General features: G+C 44.1%; 1 protein-coding gene and 1 long non-coding RNA gene across 3 annotated transcripts; one reads left to right on the top strand and one right to left on the bottom strand.

The window, feature by feature from the left end:
- Positions 1 to 1017: 1017 nt before the first annotated feature.
- On the bottom strand, positions 1018 to 25097 carry spen (spen family transcriptional repressor). 2 transcript variants are annotated; one of them, XM_011621278.2, is made up of 15 exons: positions 24630 to 25097; positions 21923 to 22243; positions 16490 to 17101; positions 14363 to 14520; positions 14040 to 14240; positions 13805 to 13956; positions 13574 to 13699; positions 13336 to 13449; positions 13131 to 13244; positions 12915 to 13015; positions 5092 to 12835; positions 4625 to 4969; positions 4334 to 4528; positions 3628 to 3786; positions 1018 to 3550 (listed from the first exon to the last, which is right to left on the bottom strand). In XM_011621278.2, exons 1-15 carry the CDS (start codon positions 24710 to 24712, stop codon positions 3419 to 3421), a joined length of 10557 nt encoding a protein of 3518 aa, XP_011619580.2. In that variant the 5' UTR covers positions 24713 to 25097; the 3' UTR covers positions 1018 to 3418. The 2 variants fall into 2 exon arrangements, with proteins under 2 accessions (XP_011619580.2, XP_029689284.1); XM_029833424.1 differs by lacking the exons at positions 21923 to 22243; positions 24630 to 25097 and adding an exon at positions 20257 to 21909.
- LOC115249115 (uncharacterized) lies at positions 22980 to 24359 on the top strand. Its single transcript, XR_003887791.1, has 2 exons — positions 22980 to 24159; positions 24248 to 24359. It is a non-coding gene; the product is annotated as an uncharacterized lncRNA (long non-coding RNA).
- Position 25098: the final 1 nt, after the last annotated feature.

Raw genomic sequence — 25098 nt, 5'->3', positions numbered from 1 at the left:
CCACAGCTGGCACCAACATTCTCTCAGGCAGGAGTGGGATGAGTCGGATCAGCGCCGAGCATCTAATAAACCTTCAGACCCGCCAGATCACAGGAAAATGGGCCACAAAGTGTACGAGAAGGTTTTAAAAGGTGAAAACTGTTCAAGATTTTAATTATTCCATGAGAAGCAAACCACACGAGCTGAAGTTTAATTTCAACAGCTAATCGTTCGCAGCCATTAACAGCTTCTACATTTTGCTGCTTTTATTCGCCTCCACGCTCCTGTGTGAGGACAAATTGATTAAACATCTGCAAGGAATTCTGGGAGATCAGCGCCAAGAAGCTTCACGCACGTCTGCAAAACCAGTCAGTAAATTCTTCACATTCTCCTCATTTCATACGGAAAATGAAGCGTTCAAAATGTCAGGTTGTAGCAAATAATTAAAGAGGGGATCAGAGTTGGCTCTCAAGGTCACATGACTCCTGAACAACCTTTTCTTTCTTTTTTTCTTAGCAGCCACAGGCAAAAACTGTTCATGTGTGGATGGAAGTGGAACAAAACGCACTAATCTGATCTGCACCTTCTCATGCCTGCGAAAAGTACATCAGCTCTCATTCCGTGTCAGCCTGCCAGGCAGCAATAAATCACTTCCATCTCAAGTTTTCTGCCTGATCACACTCAGCTCTTTCCTGCCCGAGACGGCGTCGCAGGAGAAAACAATTAAAGCACAGCAGCGGTCCATTCTTCAGATGCTTCTGCAACAGTTGCCCCTTTTTATTTTAAGAACCAACAACTTTGTACAAAAAAGAAAATCATTTACGTGAAAAGAAAAATGCTACAAGGAAGGAATGCGCCACTTTAGTCCAGAACATTAAGGTAGAATTCCTTTGGACCTCTCTGATGTCCTGTTGGGTTTTCAGTAAGAAACTGGTGACCTTAGAATCCCCCCCAGAACTGTTCTAATGGATTGTAGGCTGTAGCTTTGACAAGTACGAATTTAATGAGAGTTAGAGAAGAACAGATTCATTCACCGAGTTCTTTAAATGGCACTTTATTTACATGACATCATTGCTATTTCTTAATGTATCAGAACAAAGGGGGGTATTTTGTGGGGTGATGATAGTATGGAATTATACAGTGGTTCATAAAGCTTCACTCAGCTTTAGCTTTTTACATTGTACTGATATGTTTTAGTTGTTTCTTACTGTTATTTTGTTCCTGTTGAGAGGGTTTAATAGACTCAAAGCAATACTTTTCTGGATGGGAAAAGAAATGTACACAGTTGTAAAATCACAGGACACAATGGCAGAATGCTTGGAAATATCAATGTGAGAGCTAGGTCTAAAATTATAAGGCTATTTTCATAGATTCCATTTTCATGTTTGAATAGAATCTGCTTCACTTTGTTGGGTTGAAGGTGGAATCTCAGGTGTGAAAATACTGCCACCTACCGACCGATCGATGTACTGCAGCGTGTATTCCAATAAATTATAATACTCCAGGTAAATCATGTACAAAATCAGGTGCAAAATAAGCCAGTGAAGGACCATTTAAAGGGAAGGTCACAAATGAAAACCCATAAACGCTAAACAAAAGTAACGGACCATTTAATGATCTTCAGAAGTAAGTTAAACAACCATTTATTTTACACTTTAAAATGTCCTCATGGAGGAACAGCAAAATACACTCAAAATTAAGATAAATCAAAAGACAGATTCCATATTTATGTCTCATGTTTAAATTTTTCTAGATTTTTTTATCCTTTGCTCGTTTATTAAAATGTATAAGTGCTTTCAACATAACCATAACAATATTCAGCTTGCAGTCATAGAAATATTTACATCCCAAAACTGACAAGCGAGGTTTTACTTTCAGCATCGGTTTCACACTCCTGCGCTCTTATTTTTCTTCTTTTTTTTTTTAGACTGCTTTGTTTTGTTGCACAAAACAAAAATAAGGACCCTGAAGAAAGACACATAGAAATGGGGTAAAGATGCACAAGAGCACATTAGGGACATTAGTATTTACAACCTGGCTCAAGAAGACAGTTAATAGAGATGACAAGACATATGATAAACACATCCATTAGCGGCATGATATCAAGTTAAAGTCACATTCTTTGCCCCTTTTTTGAAAATAAACCATGCTATAACACATTTGCAATTTAGGGATCACGTGACCTCGTGACGTAGTAGAATTTTACCAGATACCGACAGCAGAGGGCAGTAACGGGCCATAGGGAGAAACAAAACAATATAAATAAGAACAGAAGGTCAAATAAAAACAAAAATCATAACTTAAAAAGAAACTGTAGTAACAGAATGGAGCTGGTGAATTTAAAAAAAACAACACTCAATCAAATCTCAAAGTCAAAGATGAACTAGCAATCAGAGCAATCCTTTTCTGAGTAAGATACATTGGGCAAGTTAAGTGTTTGCAAAAACTAATTTTGGCACAAAATTAATTCAACTGGTGTTTTTCTACTGAGAACAATGCATTTCCCTCTGGACCTCCCCCCCCAAAAGCAAACACAAAAAAACAATCTATAAAATAACTGACTTGGTCTCTTCATGTTGCTTTAGTTTTTAAATATATATATATATATATATATATATATGTATATGTATGTATACTATTTACAGTTTCAAAATGTCCACAGGGTCCATAGGCTTAAAGAAAAGGGGAAAAAATTAAATTATCTTTACACAGTCCCCTGTTGAGGCATTGAGCATAAACTGTACAACTCTTAGTGTCCCCTTGTGCGTTCCTGGGGCAGGGAACGCTTTAGCAAGGAGAGCTAAGCCTGGAAATGATGAAGAAGTTGGCTGATTGATGAAGGCGAAAAGCTTTGTGATCAAACTGAGGACATTTGATCATCCAGGCAATTATTTTGTTTTCATCTTCAACAAGCACAGCTGATCGTAAAATAAATCCCATAACATGTTTTATACTCAAATCTGTACAAAATTCACAATTGTTTCCTTATCATAGTGCAATGATGTTCACATTGTTTTAAAAAAAATTCACAATCACTTTTATGGAGGTAAAAAATATCCCTTAGGAAGGTCCATAGCTTTCCATAGCTTTAAGGATACTATGGATAAGAAAAGGCTATGCACAACACCTTAAAAATGGCAAATATTACATGAAAAATTGGAAATGATCATCAAAATACCAGTTCAGCTGTTCAAATCTTCTCGGTAAAGGTATAGTTTTTGGAATTCAATGTCATTGAATGACTTAAGGACTTGGTGAAGTGAACGAGAAAAAAAGACAGTGCATGCGATATTCAATTTTTTTTTCTTCCTTTTTTTAAAATCAAACATAAAAAAAATGAGAGTTCCAGTTTACAAAAGTGGCGGCGTTAAAAGGGGCTGGTGTTGGCTTTCGTCAAGTCAAAACAAAAAAGGAAAAAAGGGAAAGAAAATGGAGGTAATTAAACAGCGGCAATGACAATCATGAGGTGAGGAGAAATGCTAGAAATGCTGCTGAGAAGGTCCGGGGCCAATCGGGAAAGGTGGCTTTCTGAGAATTCACATGGTGGGAAGATCTGCACCACATAAGCCGGCTGTGGATCAGGAGGAGACAGTCAGCTTAACCACCACCTCACTTTATAGTTGTGACAGAGATCTGCTAACCACGCACCTGATTCGAGCCAGGATTGGGCACGTTGATGATCCCAGCTGCCTGTTTGGCCTGCAGGTAGGTGATGAACGCGCTCTTTAAGGCTTGGGTCTGACCCAGGACGTCTTCCTGATCCCGACCACAGGGCAGAGCCAGCAGCAAACAGTAGTCACTCTCCACCTGTCATGAGCCACAAGACTTTGTAAGAATAGCAAGAAATGTATCCAACTACCTTAGACGTATCATGTCATGGCAAAAAAGTGTGTGAAAATTAATTGTAATTTATAGAAATAACAGTAATTAAAGGGAGATCATGTTAGTTAAATTACAGCATACAGTGAGGAAGGCCTCAAGAGCCCTATAGCTCCCGTGAAAGAGACCATTTCACCCAAAGGTCTTGGTCTTATAAAGCTAGAATTTAAAATGAAAATATTTAAATATATACAGTAATAAGCATTGTAATTGTGGCCTACAAGAAAACCCATCAGTGGGCACCTCCGCTCAGATAATTAAGACCTCAGTCTAATAAAGAATTTTTTTCAAGACTTGAAAAGGTCTGTTCACGAGGGCAAGACTTACTGACCGGCTCACAGTCGGTGCTGCGATTACAGAGAGTAGGATTTAAGGAAAACATCCGAAGGGATGGATATTCTCACAGGCCCATTTTAGTCCCCCTTTCTGTTGAACATGATTTGATGTTTTTAAAGGGAATCTGAACGACACTTACGGTCATTCTGCGGGCCACACTGTCCAGCTGAGAAGCCTCAAGCCTCATCCTCTGAACAATACGGAGATATGGACCCCCCTCTGGGGGTGGTAGTGAACGCTGGGCCAGTATAGTGTTGCCGGAGACAAAGTGCAACTGCACAGCAGCCTGGTCGTTCTTCAGTGCCAGCAAGCCTTGCCACACAATAGGATATTTCTGAAAGAAAAACGGGTTTTTTTTAAACGTTTTATTTTCCTCACATTGTCGTCTTGTCTAATGCCTTAAGACAACCAAACAAACATCCGTATCTACCGTCAAAAGCTGCACGGTGTCAATGGAACGATGACCAGCATGTTCCAACTTGGCATCGGGCCGTGGGTGCCCAGCACTGGCCGCGGGTACTGTTGGCGGCGGCGTTGACAGAAATGCCGGAGGACCGTTCTGCAGAGTGAGATCTGACTTGTGAGCGAGACCCTTCGGGGACGTCATGGGAGACTGGTAGGACGGGGACACTCCGTCCCCTTGTATTCGGGAAAGGTGCGAGAGTTCGGCGGAGGTAGCGTGGCGAAGATGGGAAGTCTCGGGCTTGGAATCGCTTCCACCCACGTGTGACTGAGACATTTGACTTCGGTGACCCAGTTCAGGCTCTGGTGGGACCTGGATTATTGAACACACACCAATGATCAGAGCTATGTGTCCATTTCTGTGTCGCAGCTCAGAGAAATGACTATAAGCACAATAATGCATTTGCAAAACAGATTGAGAAAGGATCAACAGACCTGAGATGATGGCATTCCTTGGTTGGGGAGGTTGTGTCCCGGAGAAGCACGCCCTGGAAACTGCGATTGGTATCCCCGCATGTCCCGATAAACTGGAAAGGATCCTGCGCCTCCAGGACACATCATCTGAACTCCATGAGCATGAGGAGACACCATGACAGGACTAGATGCATGGACTCCCCTGATTCTGCTCTCGCTTGAGGGGGGATGCATCAGTTTTCCCTCTAGCGGCTTAAAAGACTCTTTTGCTGACAGTTCCAGGCTCTTCCCGACTACAGGACTTTTTGCAGACACAGACACATTGCTGGAAGATGATGTTCCTGTCTCCGTGGTGCGCGAGTGTCTTCCCTCCACAGACGCTTGATCTCCTAGTTGCTGGTGTATAAGGATGCGCTGGTGCATGTCTCTATACTGATCCAGGCGGATGTTTGGGTGGAGTCCTCTATGATCACCGTGAATCATCATGACTTCGGGCTGGAGTTGTGGCATCGAAGATCTGCTAAGGGCTTGGTTAAAGTGCCTGTGGTCATCTTCATTGATGCTGCTGCCCCCTCCTAAGACTGACCCTTGGGGACTTGAGTGAGTCATCTCTCTGATGACCTTAGGCTGCGGCGTGTTTGAACGTTGCGAGGGTGCAGGGTGTGGAGAAGATAGAGACTCCCCTCGCCGTCCGTAGCTTATCCCCGACATCGGCGTGCTGTTCATCCTGGCCTCGTGGGTCACGGACTGAGTAACGCTGTGAGGCTGAATAATGACGGAGGACGGCTCTGACGTTGGGTGATGGATCCCCGAATGATATGTGGTCATTCCCGGCACTCTGTGGCCTAAAACAACAGATGTTCCTCTAGGAGAACTGCTTGGAGGACATGTTTTACCAAAGGGCAGGGCAGACTGAACAGCTGCTCGTGGTGACTGGAGCTCTTGCTTCAGGTGTACGGCCGAACGATCAGGTGGGATGCTGGGGTTTGGACTCATGCGGCTTCCAGATAATGAAGGGTGATGTGGACTTAAGACTGGACTGATGTTGGAATGCTGAGCAGTTTTGCTAATGTCCATCTTTTTTGGAAGATGGTCTGCCCCCAGTCCGTTTTTGCTATGCTGCTGCTGTATTACGGGTTGGTTGTACATCAGGACTTTGGGAGAACTAATTGGCTGCTGGAACATCTTAACCACACCGCCCTGGGTCGCTGTATGATATGGAGCTTCAGATTTATCACACGCAAGATTCTCTTGCTTAGTACTTGAAATGACAGGTTGCGCGTTATAGGACTGGCCTGTCAAGAGAACCCCAGTGTGCCCATAAGCTGCAGGAGTTGAAGATGGTTTTGGGGTAGTCGACTGGGACGATGTTATGACGGGGTCTTGTTTTAATGAAGATTTTGACACGGACTGCTGAAACTCGAGATCACCAGCACTGGCTTGAGGAATCTGGCTAATCTTGGCTCTCATTCTGTGCGGTCCTTCAGTTTTCTGACCTGAATAACTCAAAACGACGACCCCTTCTGAAGTATTGACTCTCAGGCCAGGGCCAGAACCCGTATTGTAAGGAATCGTTTCTACAACAGAGCGTACCCTTGTCCCGTCTTCTACGATATCCATGCCATGGTGGCGGTTATTTTCATTAGATGTTGGCCTGAATTTCTGCTTAGGGAGAGCTAAGCCAGTGCTTCGGTTGCTCAGTGAAATTCTTGGAGTTTCCTCTGTGTCATAAGGCATTGGAATTCGACTTATAACTGAGGTAGTAGGAGAAATAACTGTATGTTGGGACTTCTCTCTACAGTTCTGGGACTCTGTCAGTAGAAATGGCTTGTGTTGTATGGGTTGGTTGTGTAAAGATGATCTTTCCTCTGGGTTAAACTGTCTCGAACCCAAGGTATCAGATATACTTTCATTCTCTGCCACCCGCAACGTCTTAGACAGTGTCGACGTCACTGTGGTCGAAGGGACAGAATTATTGTTTGATGCAGACACATACTTGGGCTCCATAAGTATTTTCCGAAGTGTACTCGAACTGGGGTCGATATCAGACGCCTTGGTGTCAGGGGGCTTTGGAGGATTGTTTGAGGCAGTTCCAAGAGTAGCTGAGGCAGGTGCAGAAGGAGTAACCACAGTCACGTGACAAGAGGGAGCTACACAGATTCTACTTTCTTCATTTCGGGGAGGCCAGTCTGGGGAAAGCTGTATTTTGGCTGGCTGGAGAAGAGGTACACTGAACTGTGATATAGGCTGCGGGCACGAGGTAGCAGAGGCAAGAGTAGGGGTGCACGGCTCTGCTGTTTGGGGAGGCTTCTTACAACTGGAGTTGCTTGGACCTGAATGAAAGGCGGATTCTTTGGGAACAGGCTGATCAACATCAGGCTGCTCTGCCTCTTTGGGCGTGTCCACAGTTATAGCACTCGTAACGTCACGTCTACACGTTGCAACAGCAGTGACAACCGAGGCTGCTGCATTTGCCCCAGCCACAGCGACTGTTTTGGATTTAATCATTTCTGGGTCTTCTGGGATTGACTCCGGTAACTTGACCGGTGAGGGATCTGCTTGTGAAACCTCTTCCAAGGTGTCCCCTTTCTTGGCCACTGCGCCTTTACGACTTCTTGCCTTCTTTGGGGTTTTGGCTCGAACTTTACCAATTTTCTTGGGAGTATCAGGAACAGGGGCATTAGCAGCTGTTTTTGCCTGTAGCATCATGCTTTGCGGACTACGTGTCAGAGGACTATCATCTGAGTCTGTTGCAAGATTACTGTTGAGAATAACGTGTGCCTCGGGCTCCAGAATCTCATTAGAGGAGGATATCACAGATTCTGGGGTAGGAATGAGAGCGGTATAAGTAGCAGGAGCTGCAAAACTCTCTGCGTCCGCTTCTTCTGCCGTAATGGAATCAATCGCAGCTGCAAGCTCAGTTTCACTTGCAGGAATAGCCCGCTTTTCCTCCTCGACCTCAGCTTCTGGCTCTGCTTCTATAGCTGGACGCAATATCCTTGGCTGGCTTGGAGGCTGCTCCTTATAAGGTCTTGTAGGATGCTCAACAGTAAGTTTAGCGATATTTTCGACTGCCCGCTCTAGCTCCATCTGCTGGGCCAACAGAGCAGCCGGATCATCGGGCAGTTCCGCCTCTGATGAGCTATCCTCCTTTTCCTGCGGTGACTGTTTTGTCTCTTTCAAAACAATCTTTGATTCTTCGTTCCCATGCACAACGGTTTTTGTTTTTGTCAGGGCTTCAAACGATCCGCGCTCATCCTCTGAACGAATTAAACCTTTTACATCGTCAACACTTACACGTATCTCGAAATCTTTCAAGTTGTGCGATTTGTCCTCGGTGATTTGTTTGGCATTTCTCTTCAGCCTTGGCATTTTGAGTTTAATATTCTTTTCAGCCTGCTTTCTCTCGGAGCCGCTGCTGTCTTGCTTTTCAACATTCCCATCAACCGATTTCTTTACATTAAAATCTTTCATATCTTTTTCATTTCTGTGGGGCGTGTTGACATTTTCAGCCTTTTCAGATTCTACAGATAGCTCAGATTCATCTTTAGGGTTATTATCTGACTCAGCATTACCTGCAAACTCATTTTGGTCTCCAAACACCTTCATGCTCTCAGACTGTTTGTCTGTTCTACCTCCTTTTTTGTGAACAGGACATGCGGTCATTTGTGTTTGTGGTGTCTTCTGAGTTCGTGGTGAACGCCATCCTTCAGAGGACTTCACAGCCTCTATAATATTTGAGGTCTCTGTGTCTTCTTCTATGATTTTTTGCTGGTCCCCTTTAAAGGGAGATACCTCTTCAATTCGTTTGACTCCCCTTTTTGGCGGACGCCCACGCCTTGTATTGGTGGAGGGGATTTGAACATCTTGTATCGGTTCTTTATCACCCCCACGCTTGCGCATGGATCGGGACGGTTCAGCGGCTTCTTTCGCAGCTTGGTCATCCTCGTGTAGCGTCGCATAAACCGACCTGACATTCCTGCGCCGTGTCCTTCCAAGGATCAAACTCGACTCAATGTTTTGGTCAGAATCTGATGCATGAATTGGGGACTTCGACGTGGATTTAGACTCAGAGGATTTAGGTACTTCTGCCCTCGGAGACGAGGCCCTTTTGAGTTTCTCTTTGTCGATTCTTTCACTCTTTCGTGTCGCAGGTTTCTCAGAGGCAACAATTTGGGAGGCCTGCAAAGTCCGTAATCCTGACACCTGTTTTGTCCTTTTATTCTTTGCCTGTCTACGATTAGGTAATGGTTTTATTTCCACCTCTAGCTCTGGCATACAAACGTCAATATCGGTCTCAGGCTTTTGAGGTTCTTCAATGTCCTTGTTTTCTACATTCTCCATTTTAGGTTCAGCTTTCACAATTTCATTTTTTTCCTCAGTCTTTGAACAGTCGGCATATGCGAAATCAACAGACTTTCTCTCAGAACTATCAGGAGTGGGAGGTTTCTCTACCACAAGAGGACTATTTCCAATTTCTAAATTACCCTCGATTTTGATTTTTGATTCAAACAGTTCTGATTTTTGCAATTTGTTTTCCATCTCGTAAAGAACTGGAGTAAGCGATACGGTGAGTTTAGGAGCAATGGGTTTGCAGTCTTCCTTTTGAAGCGATTGAGAGGGCATTTCAAGAACTTCCTCAGCTTTTTCTTCTTTAACAACGTAGCTAGGTTGATCAAAGGTTGGCATTAAAAAATCTTTATTTTCAGGTGAGGACACTTCTTTAGCAGGTGAACCACACAGGGAATTAGATGCTGTTGCTGAGTTGACAATTATTTTGTCATCAGCCTTCGGTAGAGGCTCAGGTTCCTTATCTGGCAGGACATTTTCACAATTTGGCACTTCATTTTCTTTTACTTCTGTAACAGTTAATTCATTCTCGGTGTCAGGGTGGTGCTGCTCTTTGTCCCTTTGTTGTTGAAGCTCCAAAAAACGACTATGGAAAAGCACTATAGGCTCTTGTGGAATGTCCCCTGGTCCAGATTCTGGCTGCACTTCACTTGCCCCAGGCTTTGATGAAGACTTGGCTATGCTGGTTTCTAAATGTGTATCTTTACGTTCTAGATGCTGTAAACGGCGGGAATCCTGCTCAAAGATTGAGCTGTGTAAGAAACGGGAGGCAAACAGGTCCTGCCGCTCTTGATCTGGTGGTTTTAATTCCTCCTTTTTATCATGTATCTTTTCGACAGAGTCGGTGCGAATCTTTTTCTTTTTCATGTACCAAGAGGGAATTGGCCGTGGTGCTAAATCCACCTTATCCTTATCTGAACTGCTGTGGGAAGTTGGAAAACGTGAGGGAAGAAAAGACCAATTATCTTCCCTGGAAGAGTAGAGTGTTTTGGCTCTTTCAAGGAGTGCCTTAGTGTCGGGAGTTATAGTTTTATCCAGCGCAAAAGAATAAAACTTGTTCTTTTCCAGTGAACCCGAAAGCTTTAAGTTTGTCATTCTCTCACCACGCTCCCTAAGAAGATATGACAAGGAACTACTAGACTTGGGAGAGATGTGTCTGCTATCTGCTTCGTCCTCTGAATCAGTCTGGACTTCTCCTGGTTCTAAATCTTGGCCAAGGCGTTTGCGGGGATTCTCACGCTTTGCAATGTCACTGGGAAAAGTCCACTCCAGTCTATCGGAATCAGACTTCAATCTTCTTTCCCAATGCTGCATTAGTTCTTCATCACACCCAAATAAATTTGTTTTCAGTTTTGGGAAATCCGAGTCAGGAGACTGGAAATGTGTGGCTGTTGGGCCCAGACTGGATTTCAATGTCTCTGTGTGTGAAAACTTGTCATCTACTGGGGTAGATTTTCGTTCTTTCTTGGAAATGGAAGCAGGTGCCTGGCTCTTTTCATCTTCGTCATTTGAAAACAGACCCCTAGGTATTGGCGGCGTCATATTCTGATAAGTGTCTTCATGCAACTTTTGGGAGCTTCCAAAGTTGCGGTCTATTTTGGGGGTGACGGTCTGCAAGTCAAAACTCTCAAATTTCTTTCGTTTACACAGGAAGTCTTCTTGGGTGGTATCCCGGGTTGCTTTTCCAACATCGAGCATGTAATCCTTTTCAAAGTCACAGGAATCCTTACTTGGTAGGTTATCCAACTTGAGCAACTTCTCAGGATCACAAAGCTTGGGTCGGAGCCACCGACTTTGTTCGACATGCTTAGATATCGCATTCTGGTCAATGTGCACAGAAATATCATCACCATCATCTGAGTCTCTACACTTTTCCCTCCCCAGTTCATTTTCAGAGGAAATCTGTTTCTGCTGTTCCTTAAATTCATCCAAATCAGGGCTGCCTTCATCCGACAATTTTGTGAGATTTGAATTTTCACTTTTTGAGCCTTCTAGATCCATTTTAAAGTATGGAGAGTCCAGGTGATCTGAACAATCTTCTGCCACATCCCCCATATGTGACTGCTGCTCCAAAGAAAGACCTACTGTGTTGCTTTCACAGTCCCGTCCATCTTTAGGACTGGTACCAGAAATCATTCTGACACATTTCTCCTTGTGATAATCCTTTTTGTGTAATCCTTTAATCAAAAGGTTCTTATCCAAATCGGTTTCTTTAGCATTAGTCCACAGTTTATGAAGTCCGTGTCTGACAAAGTCCTCCTCACTGTTTCTTTTTGGTCGGTCAGTTTTTGCAGGATCTTCAAAACGTCTTTTTCTAGCAGCTAAACGATCGACATCCACAGGAATACCACTGTCAAATGCTATTTCAGATTTTCCGTGCTTTTTGGGTTTGATTTTAGCATCTTTGTCAATAAATTCAACTAAACTGTGCATGTTTTTATCTCTGTGCACCTTTCCATGTTTGGAGACATCATTTTTCAATGATTCTGATCGGAATGGAGGACTCCTCTGGTCATCAGAGGGGGACAACAATCTTGGACTGTCAATCTTCTGGACTGGTTTGTCCTGAATAGAATTGCCAATCAATTTCCCTTCTTTCTCTTTAACACGCGTTAACTGCACGACACAAGGCAGAAGGTCCAATCTTCCTTTGCTCGAGCTTTCCTTTTGGATTTTATTGTTTTTATTTCGGAAGACAGACTCGGGGCTAACGTCTTTTTCAAGTTCAGACTCGGTTTCGCACGGGTGGATGACAGGAGAGGCAACTTTGAGTTTCTTCATCTTCTGTTTCTCACTTTTGTCCTTGTCCCCGCGATCTTTACGTCCAGACCGCTTTTCCTTTTCAACCACACTCGATCTTTCAGCCTCAAAGAGGCGATCCTTCTCAAGTTTTTCAGTTTTGTTGTACCTTTCAGTGCGCGTTTTTTCTAATTTCTCAAATCTGGGTGGCGAAATTGAACTGCAGCTGCCGCTCCTTTCTGACGATCTGCAGCAAATGCGGCGGTCTGAATCACTTGGTATCCTCTCCGAAAGAGACGGAGATGCAGAAGGACTTGCAGGACGACGGGAAGTAATGTGAGACGGGCTTTGACTGCGCTCAATTGTTCTCCTCCCATGATCTCGCCCTCGATCCGTTTCAAAACGCTCGCGTTCCCTTTCACGTTCCCGTTGCAAATAACTGTACTTGCGGATGTCCTGCTCATAGGGATCAGCTCTGTACTCCCGATACTCCCGAGGATCTTCAAAATATTGTGGATCATAATAATCTCCCTGATATGGGTCCCATTCGGTGTAAAACTCACGACTTCTGGCAGGATACTTGCGGCGGGGATCTTCAGTATAAGTGCCAGTTGTCCGCACATTTTCGTAATATTGTCTTTCTGCCTGAAAATCGTATAAAGTGCGCCGGTCATCCCTGAAAACGATACCAAAAAAGGTAGCTATTAATTTTATTATATTATGGTTATACTGTTGCCTGAACAAACTATACAAACCTTCTTTCTGCAAGGATGTCATAAAAATCTCGAATATCCTGGCCAGAAGCCTGCATTGAGCGATAAAAAGCCATCTGACTTTCCTGATTGGCAAAGTCCACCTGAAGAGAAAAAATGGGTACAACTGACGCAGCTTGCCAAGCACATTACAAGCAAATTAGGAAAACACTTGCAAAAAGCCTCTTTTTGATTTAAAACAACTTTTGTTCAGTTTACCTTGATTTTGCTGCCCCCTATCTTCCACCCCTTGGTGTCTTTAACAGCAGCTTGAGCATATTCGATGTTATTGTACAGTATAAGGGCCATCCCTTTCATTCTGTCCAAGACAACCTGTGGAAAGGGGCAAAAAATAAGATCCACAGTGCCAAGAAGACGACACCGGTCTTCTACTGGAGAGGGGTGGGAGGGTAAACACACCTACCTTGACAACGTGGCCGTAACGACAGAAGTGACGAGTGAGGAACTGTTCAGTTGTGTTTGACGCTAAACCGTCCAACCAGACACACGTGGTGGGCATACTTTTACCAAAGCCCAGCTGCGGAGGGAGGGGGTTTCAAGATTTTAGTAATACAACTAAATGTAGCCAAAAGGGGGCTATTGGAGGGGGAAAAGGATGAGACGTAAAAGCAAGATTAAAGTAACACTGATTGAATCCTAACCTTTAATCTATTGTTCCCAAGGTACTCGCCATCCATTTTCTTTATGGCCTTGCAGACGCTGGCAATGTCGCAATATTGTAGAAAGGCATATTGTGGGGCTCCGTTCACCTTCTTAATGTCAATATCCTTTGGGGACAATAAAAACACATATAGTGTTGAGTGGGGTCATTTCAAACGCAAGCAGCATGTCGATCATTGCATGACTCGATCTGTTTAAAATTCTTAGCCTACCACTATCTCGCCAAAGCGCTGAAAGATGTTAAGGAGGTCGTGGTAAGTGGTGGTCTTCTCCAGGTTTCCAATAAATAATGTCCGAGTGGCCTTTGGATGAAACTCATCGATCCTCTCATCCAAGGGACGAAACTCATTCTCACTTTCAGTCTCTGAAAAATAAATGTGCCGTGAAACCATGTACAGTGCCAATGATTGTTCCTCTGTTGTGATACAGGTTAGTATTAGACCATACCAGGGCCATTCCAGGCGGTGACATCGATTTGCATGCCAAAAAAAAGCTTTCCCTTTGATGCTCCCAGGGCTTTCTCTTGGTCTTCTTGTTGGCGGAAAAAGACGAGACCATATCGCTCTTCAGAGGCACCGTGTATCTGCACCGACGTGACCTTTCCGTGTTTCTTAAACTCGTGGAACAGCCCATCTTTCAGACTTGTGTCTGTAGCAGAAACATCACAAGTCTGATTATGAATGATGATTCTAGGTTGAGATCCATCAAAATTTCTGCACAGTAAAAAAAACCTTGTCATGCTCTAAGTGGAGGAGCCAATTGAAACTAACCTGTAGAGCGGACAGGGAGATTTTGGACCTTTATGCCGAAGCTTTTACGTGGTTCATCCTTGTCGAGCGACGATAAAGGAAGAGCCGAGGGTGCGGGAACGGCAGCAGACTGCACTGAACGTGCTGGAGAATCATCGCTGGAGCTGCTGCTAGAATCACTGTGGCAAAACAGTAACACGGACGGAGACGCTGTTGTAAAGCTCATACTCGCATCTACAAATTCAGCTGTGCACTCGAAGTATGTGAATAAATATGATTGTTACTGGGCGACCATGCAACCATTGTCATTGAGAAAAATACACATCCCTTACAATCGATAGCGTTCTTACTCTGTAAATATTACATTTTTACTATAATATAGATTATACTTATAGTGTCCAAATAACAAGGCAGTCAAAACATGCCATATTTCTCATACGGAAGCATTTAAATGAAAGCTTGTGCGGTGCACCTCAACGCATGTTTTTTTTTCGTTCAAAATCAAACTATGTTTTTTTTCAGCTGGAGAGAAAAACAAAAGCCCCTTTGTCTGATGTCATAATTGCATTTTGCATTCAATCATCAGCACAAAATTGAAGAATTTGCACACTGTTGGTACGTTCACAGCTGCCTCGTGCACCGTTCCTCTCACACCGTTCCCGTGGCTGTCTCAGCTTTCTAAGCCCTCTGCTGTTTGTTTCCCTCTCACTTTCTCCCCCTGCGCTCAGACACTCTCGGAAGTGCTGCTGACGGAGCCTGGCTTGTGGGAGTGGGCAGACAGCCAGCACTGGCTAGAAATTTCCAGTTCTAACTGGATCTCACGGAGGCGGGGGGGAGAGCCATTACCCATACATGGAGGTAGGCAATGAGAAAAATACACCAGCCGTCTCCTGATATCCCCTTAATAGCGCTACCATATCAAACCAGTAGTGTTGCTACATGTGGCTCGGCACTGCGAAATCTGCCCTGCCTGAATGTGATGCAAATCACTTAAATAAAGCTATTGACAGTGAGGTCCAATCATCAGTCGGGGATCATTTCTGGAAAACATTTAGATGTTCTAATTCCAGATAATCAATGACCAGTAGAGCGCACACATTTCAGAATAGAGTGGATTCAGACAATTGGGGCTATCACAGCCCAAAAACAACCCACCCTCTCTTAAACGTGCAGCACCGTCATGGATATCCTTATTGATATCCAATGCCACAATCGCTGTGCTCTCAAATAAAAAAACACAAAAGAGAGAAAAGAATCATGAATTTGGAAGGTGTGTCTAAAAAAAACAACAAAAAGACATAATATAATGTTGTTTGGTAAAGGTGCTGACATCTGAATGCTCAGAGCAATGTGCTCTCTCTCAATGACTGCACCTGCATGTGTTCATTGCATGTGTGTGCGTGCTAAACGGAACAAAAAAGAGTAGCTTCCCATTTCTGGGGACTAATAAAAGATTCTTCTGCTTCTTTTAAAATAGCAACCCTGATATGGACAAAGATAAGACAGAAGCAGTTCTAGTGAATGACGTTTTCTTTCACTAAACAAAGCTAAAGAAAAACATTTCCTAATAGGCCCAAACACGATGACAAAGTTTCATGAAACAGCGTTTCATTTTTGAACATGAAATGCTAAACCAAATGCACACTTAAGATTTTGCAGACTTAGAATCACACAGCAGAACACAGAGGTGGGGGTCAAGACAATGTAACTCCAGAATGCACCATTCCGCACCTCATATTTGCTTAAAACATCCAATTGTTTTCAGAATTTTGGAAATTCAACAAAAGAGTATCTGCTAACAGAATAGAAGAGCAAAACCGATGATGGTTCTAAAACGTCAATAACGCAAAAATTTGTGCACATAGCTTCTAAAACACTTTGCACTTGGGGCATGAAAACAATTTTTCTAACAGTGTATTTTAAAGGGAAACTGACTTCCACACACTAGCATAGACTCAGATCCAGTGGAGTGTGTTTTTGACTCACTCCCAAATTATTACTAATGACACACCTACCACGGACTCTCCATGAATCTTAAGTAGTCTGAGATTATGTAGTTTTGCTTGTGCTTTCGGTTTCAGCCAGACCCACGTTAGATGGAAACATGCAAATTCAATACAAAAGGCTAAAAGAGAACCCTTCACTTACCTGCCACTCGTGCTGCTGCTGGTACTGCTGACAGAATCTGAGCTGGAGGAGCGGCTGCGGGAGCCTGAGCCACTGTGGGATCGTGGAGGGCGAGTGGCCTGGCTGGCCAATCTCTGCGGAGAAGGATTTCGCGAATGTGTCGAGTGTGGGGACCGGCTGTGGCTGTGACGGTACGAGCGCTCTCCGCGCCTGCCTCTGTCCTCACGGTAAAGATCCCTGTGAACCACGCTGGCCAATGTAAAGGGCTCCCTGGTGCGGGACTCATACCGAGGCTCTGGCGTTTCAAAGCGACAAGGGCTCCTGCTGTGGGAGCGGTAGAAGCCCACCCCACTGGATGTAGATCCTCCGCTTCCTCCAGTCGAAGCTCCCGCTGATCCACCTGTGCCCGTGCTGCCAGCAACAGCAGTCACCATATTTCCAACCCCCGAAGAAACCGGAGCGCCGCTTCCACTGGAAGTTCCAGACCCGCTCCCCGCGGCGCTTAGAGTCCTGTCACGTGCATCACGATAGTAGTCTGTTTCGTAGTGCCGCTGGCGTTCGAAGCTGCTACCAGGACGATCGTGATGTCCGTAGGCACTGTGATCGTACGCCCGATCCCGACTTTCAGTTGTCCTACAAAAATAGAGAACATCGCATTTTAGTGCATTTAATATAACCGAGACAGCCGTTTGCATCAGTGACGAGGGACAAAAAGGCGTCCTAAATGAAAAATACACGAGGAAAGTGAAATCTCTTAAGCAGTGCAGGGTTGTTGTTTTTTAAACATTAAAATATTATTTTCCTGCCAACAGGCTAAACAACAACAATGCGGTCTCAGGCAAATTAGCAGCTGGAGTTGCTGCATATTTTCTAGGCCTAAATTTATGACAAACTGATGCCTTTCATAGAAAAGCCCGTTCGTCGTTTTTGAGGGTTACATGATTGGAAATTCTTTTTACAAACATGTTTTCATTTGAGCGATGTGGAATTGTGGGGGACGGGACAATGTGTGAGTGGAAGGGTTCATTCTTTCTCTATCTCTCACACACACATGTACTTCTATATTTGTTAGGACTTCCATAGACAAAAATCTTTTCCTAGCTCCAAGCCCAAACCTTAATCTAACCCAATTTTTACCTAAACCTCTGCTCTGAGTGCAGACCTCAAAGCGTCCAGTGGAGTTGTTCATGCCAGACAAAATATCCTCATTTCTCTCACACACACACACACACACACACACACACACACACACACACACACACACACACACACCAAAACAGACCTTAAAAGAATCACCCCAAAAATATTACTTTCAGAAATAAATGCATCTTTTAGGACATCGGCCCTAATTCTGGTTTGATTTTAGTTTCTTTCTCTAGTTCTGGATTTAACCACATTTTAAGCAATGGAAAGGTGAGTGAATTGTGCCTTTGTGTACATATTTACTAACTAAAAACGCTGAGCTTTTTCTTTTATCATTTACCTGAAAATGTTTTCAAGGTAGCTCCTGACAAGCCTCTTGTTTAAAATGTTTGACACCACTTGTTCTTCGTGAAAGCTCTTCAAAGCTTCTTTATTGAAGATGAGCACCAGAGAGAGTAACAAGAAATGTCTGCCCAAACGTTTAGAGACTAATGCGGCAATGCAACCTCTGAAATTCTACCCTGCTCACCTAATTATACATATTTTAAAAATTATGTTCTGCAATTTATACTGTTGCTATGCTATAATTTATGACATTCCAGATTTAGGATAGATAATGAAGGAATGAATACTAGAAATGTGCTATTCAAAACTCACTGCAAGAAACCCGATGCCTTAATCCAACATCCGCCTATTCGTAGGCTTTTATAATCCTAAATGTCTATACGATCCAACAAAGGGCATACACAATGCAACACAGCAACTCCGCTGAGAAATTGCGACCTCTCTTGAATCCGTAACGCTGAAAGACGACGTTCTGTGAATGTAAAGCACCTTACGTGTCACATTTAGCGCAACGTTACCACGACACATGTTTCCATTTGTAGATTTGTATGATGCGACGTCACCCAGTGGCTAAAACACATTTTAATGTCTCTCTATTTTAAATTCCACACAGCATCCATCACGCTGGACTGATTTGAACACAGCGCCTGCTTTATTTACAGTATGGTCCTCCAAATGAATGGGAGCTCTATAACTAATAAAAATAAATGGGTTTTTTTTGCACCTTTTGTGGCATGTGTGGTGCCCATGTAAGCATTGCAATGGCGATATGATTGGTATAAAGTGTACATCCTTTATTTCTATAACTAAAAATCCCGATTTTAACTACCTATGTATCAGTCTGAGCTCTTAAACCTGAGCTGTGTGTCTGAAGAGCACAATGACCACTTCAGAATCATTTAGTATTTTATCATTTATCATTCCACCACCTAACAAATTGAGTATTTTTATCTCTATGAAAAGGATGTTATTTAGTTTTTTAGATAAAGAAAATTAGGCATCAGCAGGAGATCAATATGTCACCTATTTCATCACAACATATTTGTATTATGTGGATGGTTGTGTGTAAATGAAATTTAAATATTTCTACAGCTGCATAGTTTAGCTTATTGCTTTATATTAGCAAGCGGAGGACTAAAAACACGGAGCACAAGAACAAAGACGGTATGCAGGTTCTCTGGGCGTTAAGGATAAACTGGTTCGGGACATTAGGCACCGTTAGTACTAACAAATCAAGTCCAGCTAGTCGGGGGGTAAATTCTGTTTCAGCCTACTTGATCTAATCATCCGTGTTGGATTCATGAATAACATCTATGGCAGAAGGATGTCTGCTGCGAGAGTGATGGATTACCTTGACCCCCAGATGCTCTGGAAAATGCTAATTCGGTTGGTGCAGGCTCGCCACTCAATAGAGAGCCTTCAATTTCACTTCAATTTCATTTTATACAAAACAGATTCTACATTATTCATGGAGCTTAAAAATAATTCAGTTAGACTTTTGGCTGAGTTCCCATCAGTGTTTGATTATTAGTCGGCTCTGGTGCATGCTAAGCACGTCAACTGTTTTGGGATTGCGTGGAGAGCATAATTATGAGGATGCATTCCAGCAGCATGCTAAAGAGGTAATTTTATGTGGTGGCTCACTCATGTGCAGTGGCATTGCAGTGCAGGCATCAATTTTATTCATATTTCCAAAAGTGCTTCTCACTGATTTGTGACATATTTGATGCAGGATATGGACTCAGGATATGGACTATTTGGACTCAGGATTGACAGGAATCCGGTGATAAGACATGCAAGAACAACACTGTGCACTGCATCTATCGGGGCTTTTAAAAGTTCCAAATATGCTTTTTTTTCCCCAGTCTGCAGTATCCCACTGCTTTAATAAAGTACTACCATGACAACAACATATTAATTCAATAAAAAAACATGGATCTGCAATTCCTAAATTAATTTACATATTAAATTTAATAATATAGAATTCCACAGACAATCTCTTGCATTATCAATGCAGAAGGAATACCTGTTTAAATGGTTTTATGGTAAGTAGCAGAAATGTTATATTACCATAATAAAGAAAAAGGAGACTAGATATCATAGAGGGGATCAGGTAGGGAAAGGAGAGAGGAAAACAATAAGGTAAGGCAAGGTAGAGACCTTTGCTTATAGACACACAGGCAGTAAATATAATAGTCTATGTACCAGCTAGTTCAGTTAGTGGGGGAAATGGAGAGAGACAGGGTTGGAACTAGGGGTTAGAGAGGACAGCTAAAATACACAGGGCAGGACATACCAACCTTTTGAGAGAGTGGTAACTTGACCTATAATTCCAAATACAATCTAGGGAGACAGAACTTTGTGAGCAGACAAAAATGGGGCAAAAATGTTGAGTGGAGAGGTAGAATTTTTTTTTTTAAAAATAAAAAAAAAATAAAAAGGAAATCTGTCCAACTGGATAACATAATCCTTTTCTTCAGGGCACGGGAGCTTGGGTGCACGGATGAGCTGAAGCATCAACAAAAACAAATGGGAGAGTTCAGATGCTGGGAAACATTACTTTGTTTCCATAATTCCATACATCTACTTGAGTCCGGGAAAAAAGGAAAGATATTCCAGAGTCCTTCTTCACTGCATCGGCCACTGTTGTTTTCTGAGGCACTCATGATGCAAAAATGAAGTCTTGCTTCATGGCCTGCAAAATCTTGAAACATTCCTAGTGGATTTAATTCCTTTAGCAGAGGGGTGTAAATCTGGTAGTGACAGGTTATGAATAAAGAACATGTCTTAAGCGTAATCCAAATCCAGGTTTATAAGAGCGCCGTATTCATTTCCAGGATGACACGTGGCAGATAATGTCTGTCGGCTCAAATCTTCAAAAGCCGAAGTACGTGGAAGAAGTCCAACAGAGTCCAGGCAATGCCAGTTACTGGGTACAGCTGTATGACTTTCAGTACGATTGTATCCAGACTAGGTGTAGTTCCACGTTCAGGACTTGCGGTAATCCACAGATTATTCCCAAATGTGCATTTCCAGTCTCAATTTCCAGCATTTGTCTTCTAATTGTATGATCCAAACACAGTTCATGCTGGTCCGCCGTGAAAACGGCAAGTCTCAGTTGGTAAAAAATAAATATCGCCACAAAAATAAAGGAGGGAAAAAAGTCAATTGCTCACTTGTTTTTTGTTGTCTCTACTGCATGTGTCACCAGTAGAGGTCTCCCAGAACTCACAGTGTAAAGCCCTGTTTTAATATATATAATCCCAAATACAACAACACCCCACCCCCCCACCAAAACAACCCATACCACAGTGTGACAACATATCCTTTAGGTGTGTGGCAGTTGTTAATCCAACAGAGGGGGATATATATCCTGAGCAGGTTATCCGCATGACTCCAGCCCATGAGGATGATGAACACCTCCGCGAGGCATCCATCATAACTGCACACCCACTTAGACTAATCCAAACAATGACGTCTTTTCATACAGACAACTTGTGATCTTGCTTTGGTACATAAGGCAAAAGATGGCATTAATCCATGAAGCAGGGCATGTAACTCCAGATTAGGGGAATCCCAGGGATGACCGTTGAACCACTCTCTCTCCCCCCCTTCACTCTCTCCAGCAATAATCCTGGGAAATTTTACGATATCCAATCTTTTCCCCGCCATTTCCACAAATCACACATCCATCTCACCGAGATGTTTACATTCACAACTGTAATCCCATTTAAACACCTGACAACTGATTCAAAAGCACATGTGTACGAACGTGCTTTCGCCTATGGAATATCTCGGTGTCTACCTGCGAATCCAAACGCCGGCGCCGAGGACTTTGCCTATATGCATGAACTCTCTGTCTCGCCCAAACCAGTAAATGAACAGATGGTAGTAAGATGCTTGGGGGTACGGTGTTTACCACAAACCACGGTTCCCCCTGCCTTCAGAGAAACTTTGTCCACTTACCCGTCTAGTCTGCGCTCATATCGTCCGTCTCTGCTGTGGAGCGACGCGGGGGGTCCATACACAGCCCCCCCTGCCGCTCTTGTGAACCCTGATACATCCCGGCCACGAGAGCCCAAGGACAGACTGTCATCCAGTCCCCTGGCTGCACTCGGAATCGTGCCCGGTTCATTGTAATCAGTGCGCAGGTCTCTGTCCCCCATTTTGTTGATGGCATTGTGTGCTTTCTGAGCACTTTTAATGTCAACAAAATCCACAAATGCAGCGACTCCTCCTTCTGAGCCCCGTTTGGGCAGGACCTTAACACTCTCCACACGTCCATACCTGAAGAAAACACAGGAAAAATCTGTCAGTCTTTTCAAGATTACAGCATTGTTGTGTGATTTGTGCACGGTGTTAAATAGAATCGCGTGTGTGTGTGTGTGTGCAGATGTGTGTTGCCGAGGTGGAGGTAATGTAGCCTTGCTAAGCTCCTTTTATTATGCCTGTATGCTACGTGATTGCAAGGCAACCGTAACCCGGCAACTGGCGTTGAAAGCGCGGCACAATGCATGTTTCGTAAATGCAAAGCATACGTTTCAACATGAGCTCATCTTTAAAGGGAAGGCAGGCTAATTAGTTCATATCTGGACGGAATGGCCAGAATACTAATGTGTCACATATTAAAGACATATAACAGCTCCTCAAAACAAGAGAAATTAGTGACTCCTGCTGTCTGACTGCGAGCAAGCACCTTTGTGTCAGATTTTATACCTGCTGCACAGTAGGTTATTAAAAAGTGTGAATAAAACTGGAGAGAACGTGAATGAAAAAAAGGGATGGATTCAATGACAGGCTGGGGGGTAAAAAATGCGTATGACTACAGAGTCCTCCATAATATTTATGTATTGACCGCCCCCATACTTCGGTAGATTCTCTTGAGCCTTTCTTCAGGAGGGTACCCAGAAATGCATGAGCATGCCAGTTCTCAACATTGAACAGCCTCCGACGCCATTTTAGAAAAGCAGTTCACACTGCTTACTCATTCTGCCGTCCCCCATCTTCAATGACTTCTATCACACATCGGGCTGTCATGCACCTGCATACCCCAGACTACCTCTGGGTTCACGCTGGTGCCGGGACGGCGTGCACACCCCATCCATCTGCCGTGACAGTAACATGCGAGCTGATCGGCACCCTCCGAGCGCAGCGCGCATTAGAACCTCAGCTAATGTAAATAAAAAGCTATATAGGTGAATCATTAACGCGCGTTCCGCAGCGCGCCTCCGCGCAGCCGATACATTTGCGCTGCGCTCTTTGTAGCCGCCGATCGCACGACGAAAGGTGGAAAATAACATCGGGTATGCGTATTTTACGCATTCGTTTGTCGGGCGTGTGTTGTGGGGTAAGATGCCCTTTGGTCCGTGTTATGCTAAATAAACACAGGATTTATGCTGGTGAATCTGATATCTTGCGACTGATATGGCGGCGCATTCAGGTTAAAGAAGCCAACCTGGATATTTTAAGCAGATTGGTGTTATGCACACATGGACGAGAGGCGGGCTGCTATTTCCTTGACAGCCGAAGAGACAGAGACAAACGTGAGAGCCACATGAAAAAGAAAGAGAGGGGGGGGGGGGGGATTTTTACAGTTTTTTGCCCGTCCGAGAAAGAAAACAAAGGGCCATATACGCGTGAGGGTGCGCGGATCCGCTCTGCTCAAGTGGCCAGGGCGAGCACAATGGGGTTGAATTTTAATAAAGTAAAATGTCGATATGCTGCCCGATTGTCCTTAAATGAGATCGCGCAGCAGGCAGAGCGAGTCAGCAGCTGCTGCTTTTGTACCGCGTTAATAATGCAGCCACGGTCTCCACGTCCATGTCCGTACGCGCACAAAGTAAATACAAGCCGCCTGCCACAACCTGGCAACGTTGCAACATCGGTCCATCCGTGGAACAACCTTTCCAATCACAACCAATTTACAACAGCGTCGCAGTGGGCACGGAGGCGCGGGGTCGCGCCACATTTGGGGGGTTTCGTTCTCTTGTTTTGGGTCTGGGGGGATATATTAAAAGAAAGGTAAACGCGACAGCTGCAGTGCACAGCATTATAAAGCACCTTGTGCACTGGTTTGTTGGGACGCAGTTGTCAGACAAACTCAGCAGCGGGTTCCTGGTCGTTCTTGGGAATCACAAAACGCACGGTGTCTGTCAAACCAGACCCAGACATGCAAACCTCCAACAAAGCTAACAGCTTGCTAGGTATGTCGGTTTGTTTACACTGACTGTGCTTTTTTCTTAACGTCGACGACATGGGGAGGAAAACGTCTTATTTACGCTCGCCCGACAGGTGAGACGGTGGGCGGCTGCAAACTCCAGCGGTTCCATGCTGTGACAGAACAGACACACAACGAGATCAACTTATCACCCAGCCGTCAAGTTCGTTCCAGCGCACACACACAAAAAAAAAGAAATGGCAAAAGCATATGTCCGCTAGGTGGGTGGTGGACACGTTGGAGTCGTTTTTCATTCTGAACGCAAGTGAAATGCAGCACAGCGTTGCTGATTATGGAGAGCTGACGGCGCAGCTGCCAGATGAGACTTTGGTACGGGGAAACCTCCTGCTTCATCCCGACTCCGCTAAAATGGGACACAACAGAGAGATGCTGGACGCGTTCTCCCAGTTACGCTCCGAACCAAAGCACAAACACATGTCGCTTATGGCTACTCACCGCTTGAAGTGCTCAATGATTTTCTCCTCTCGTACATTTTCGGGTAAATTTCCCACCCATAAATGTCTGGTTTCCCGGACCATACTGTGTGCTCCTGCTCCCCTATCATGCAGATGAGTTTTCTCTGTCAGATTCTCTCCGTGCAAAATGAAAAGGGGCTGCAAATTTTACGCCGGGCAAGAAAAGGGGAAAAAATCCTCGGCGCAAATCATTGAATGGTCGTGGTGACCCAGTGTAAACCATTAGGCTGGAACCCCGCACGCTGTTTGATACTCTTCACTGTTAATGCGCGATCTCGCGTCTCACGAACGCGCCTGAAACTGTTCCCGTGACTAGGCGCGTCCCTGACACCATGCGACCTTTGGGTGTCGAAAGAAAGCATGGAGCCTCACAAAAAGATGCAGCAACTTCGCCTGTAATGAGAGGTGCACGGCGCAGGCGTGGCTTTGTGTGTGAACTTTTTTTTTTC

Source organism: Takifugu rubripes, chromosome 3, assembly GCF_901000725.2.
Source record: "Takifugu rubripes chromosome 3, fTakRub1.2, whole genome shotgun sequence".
NCBI classification, from domain to species: Eukaryota; Metazoa; Chordata; class Actinopteri; order Tetraodontiformes; family Tetraodontidae; genus Takifugu; species Takifugu rubripes.
Note: the sequence above shows the minus strand (reverse complement) of the source record. Positions and strands in the feature narration are given on the sequence as shown.

What these genes read in the sequence shown, in the direction of transcription:
- spen (XM_011621278.2), bottom strand. Translation starts at nt 24,712, where the DNA reads ATGGTCCGGGAAACCAGACATTTATGGGTGGGAAATTTACCCGAAAAT. An exon ending in TCTCCCTGTCCGCTCTACAG is followed by an intron (nt 14,241 to 14,362) that starts GTTAGTTTCAAT and finishes TTTCTGCTACAG; the next exon opens with ACACAAGTCTGAAAGATGGG. An exon ending in TTGGGAACAATAGATTAAAG is followed by an intron (nt 13,450 to 13,573) that starts GTTAGGATTCAA and finishes CTCCCTCCGCAG; the next exon opens with CTGGGCTTTGGTAAAAGTAT.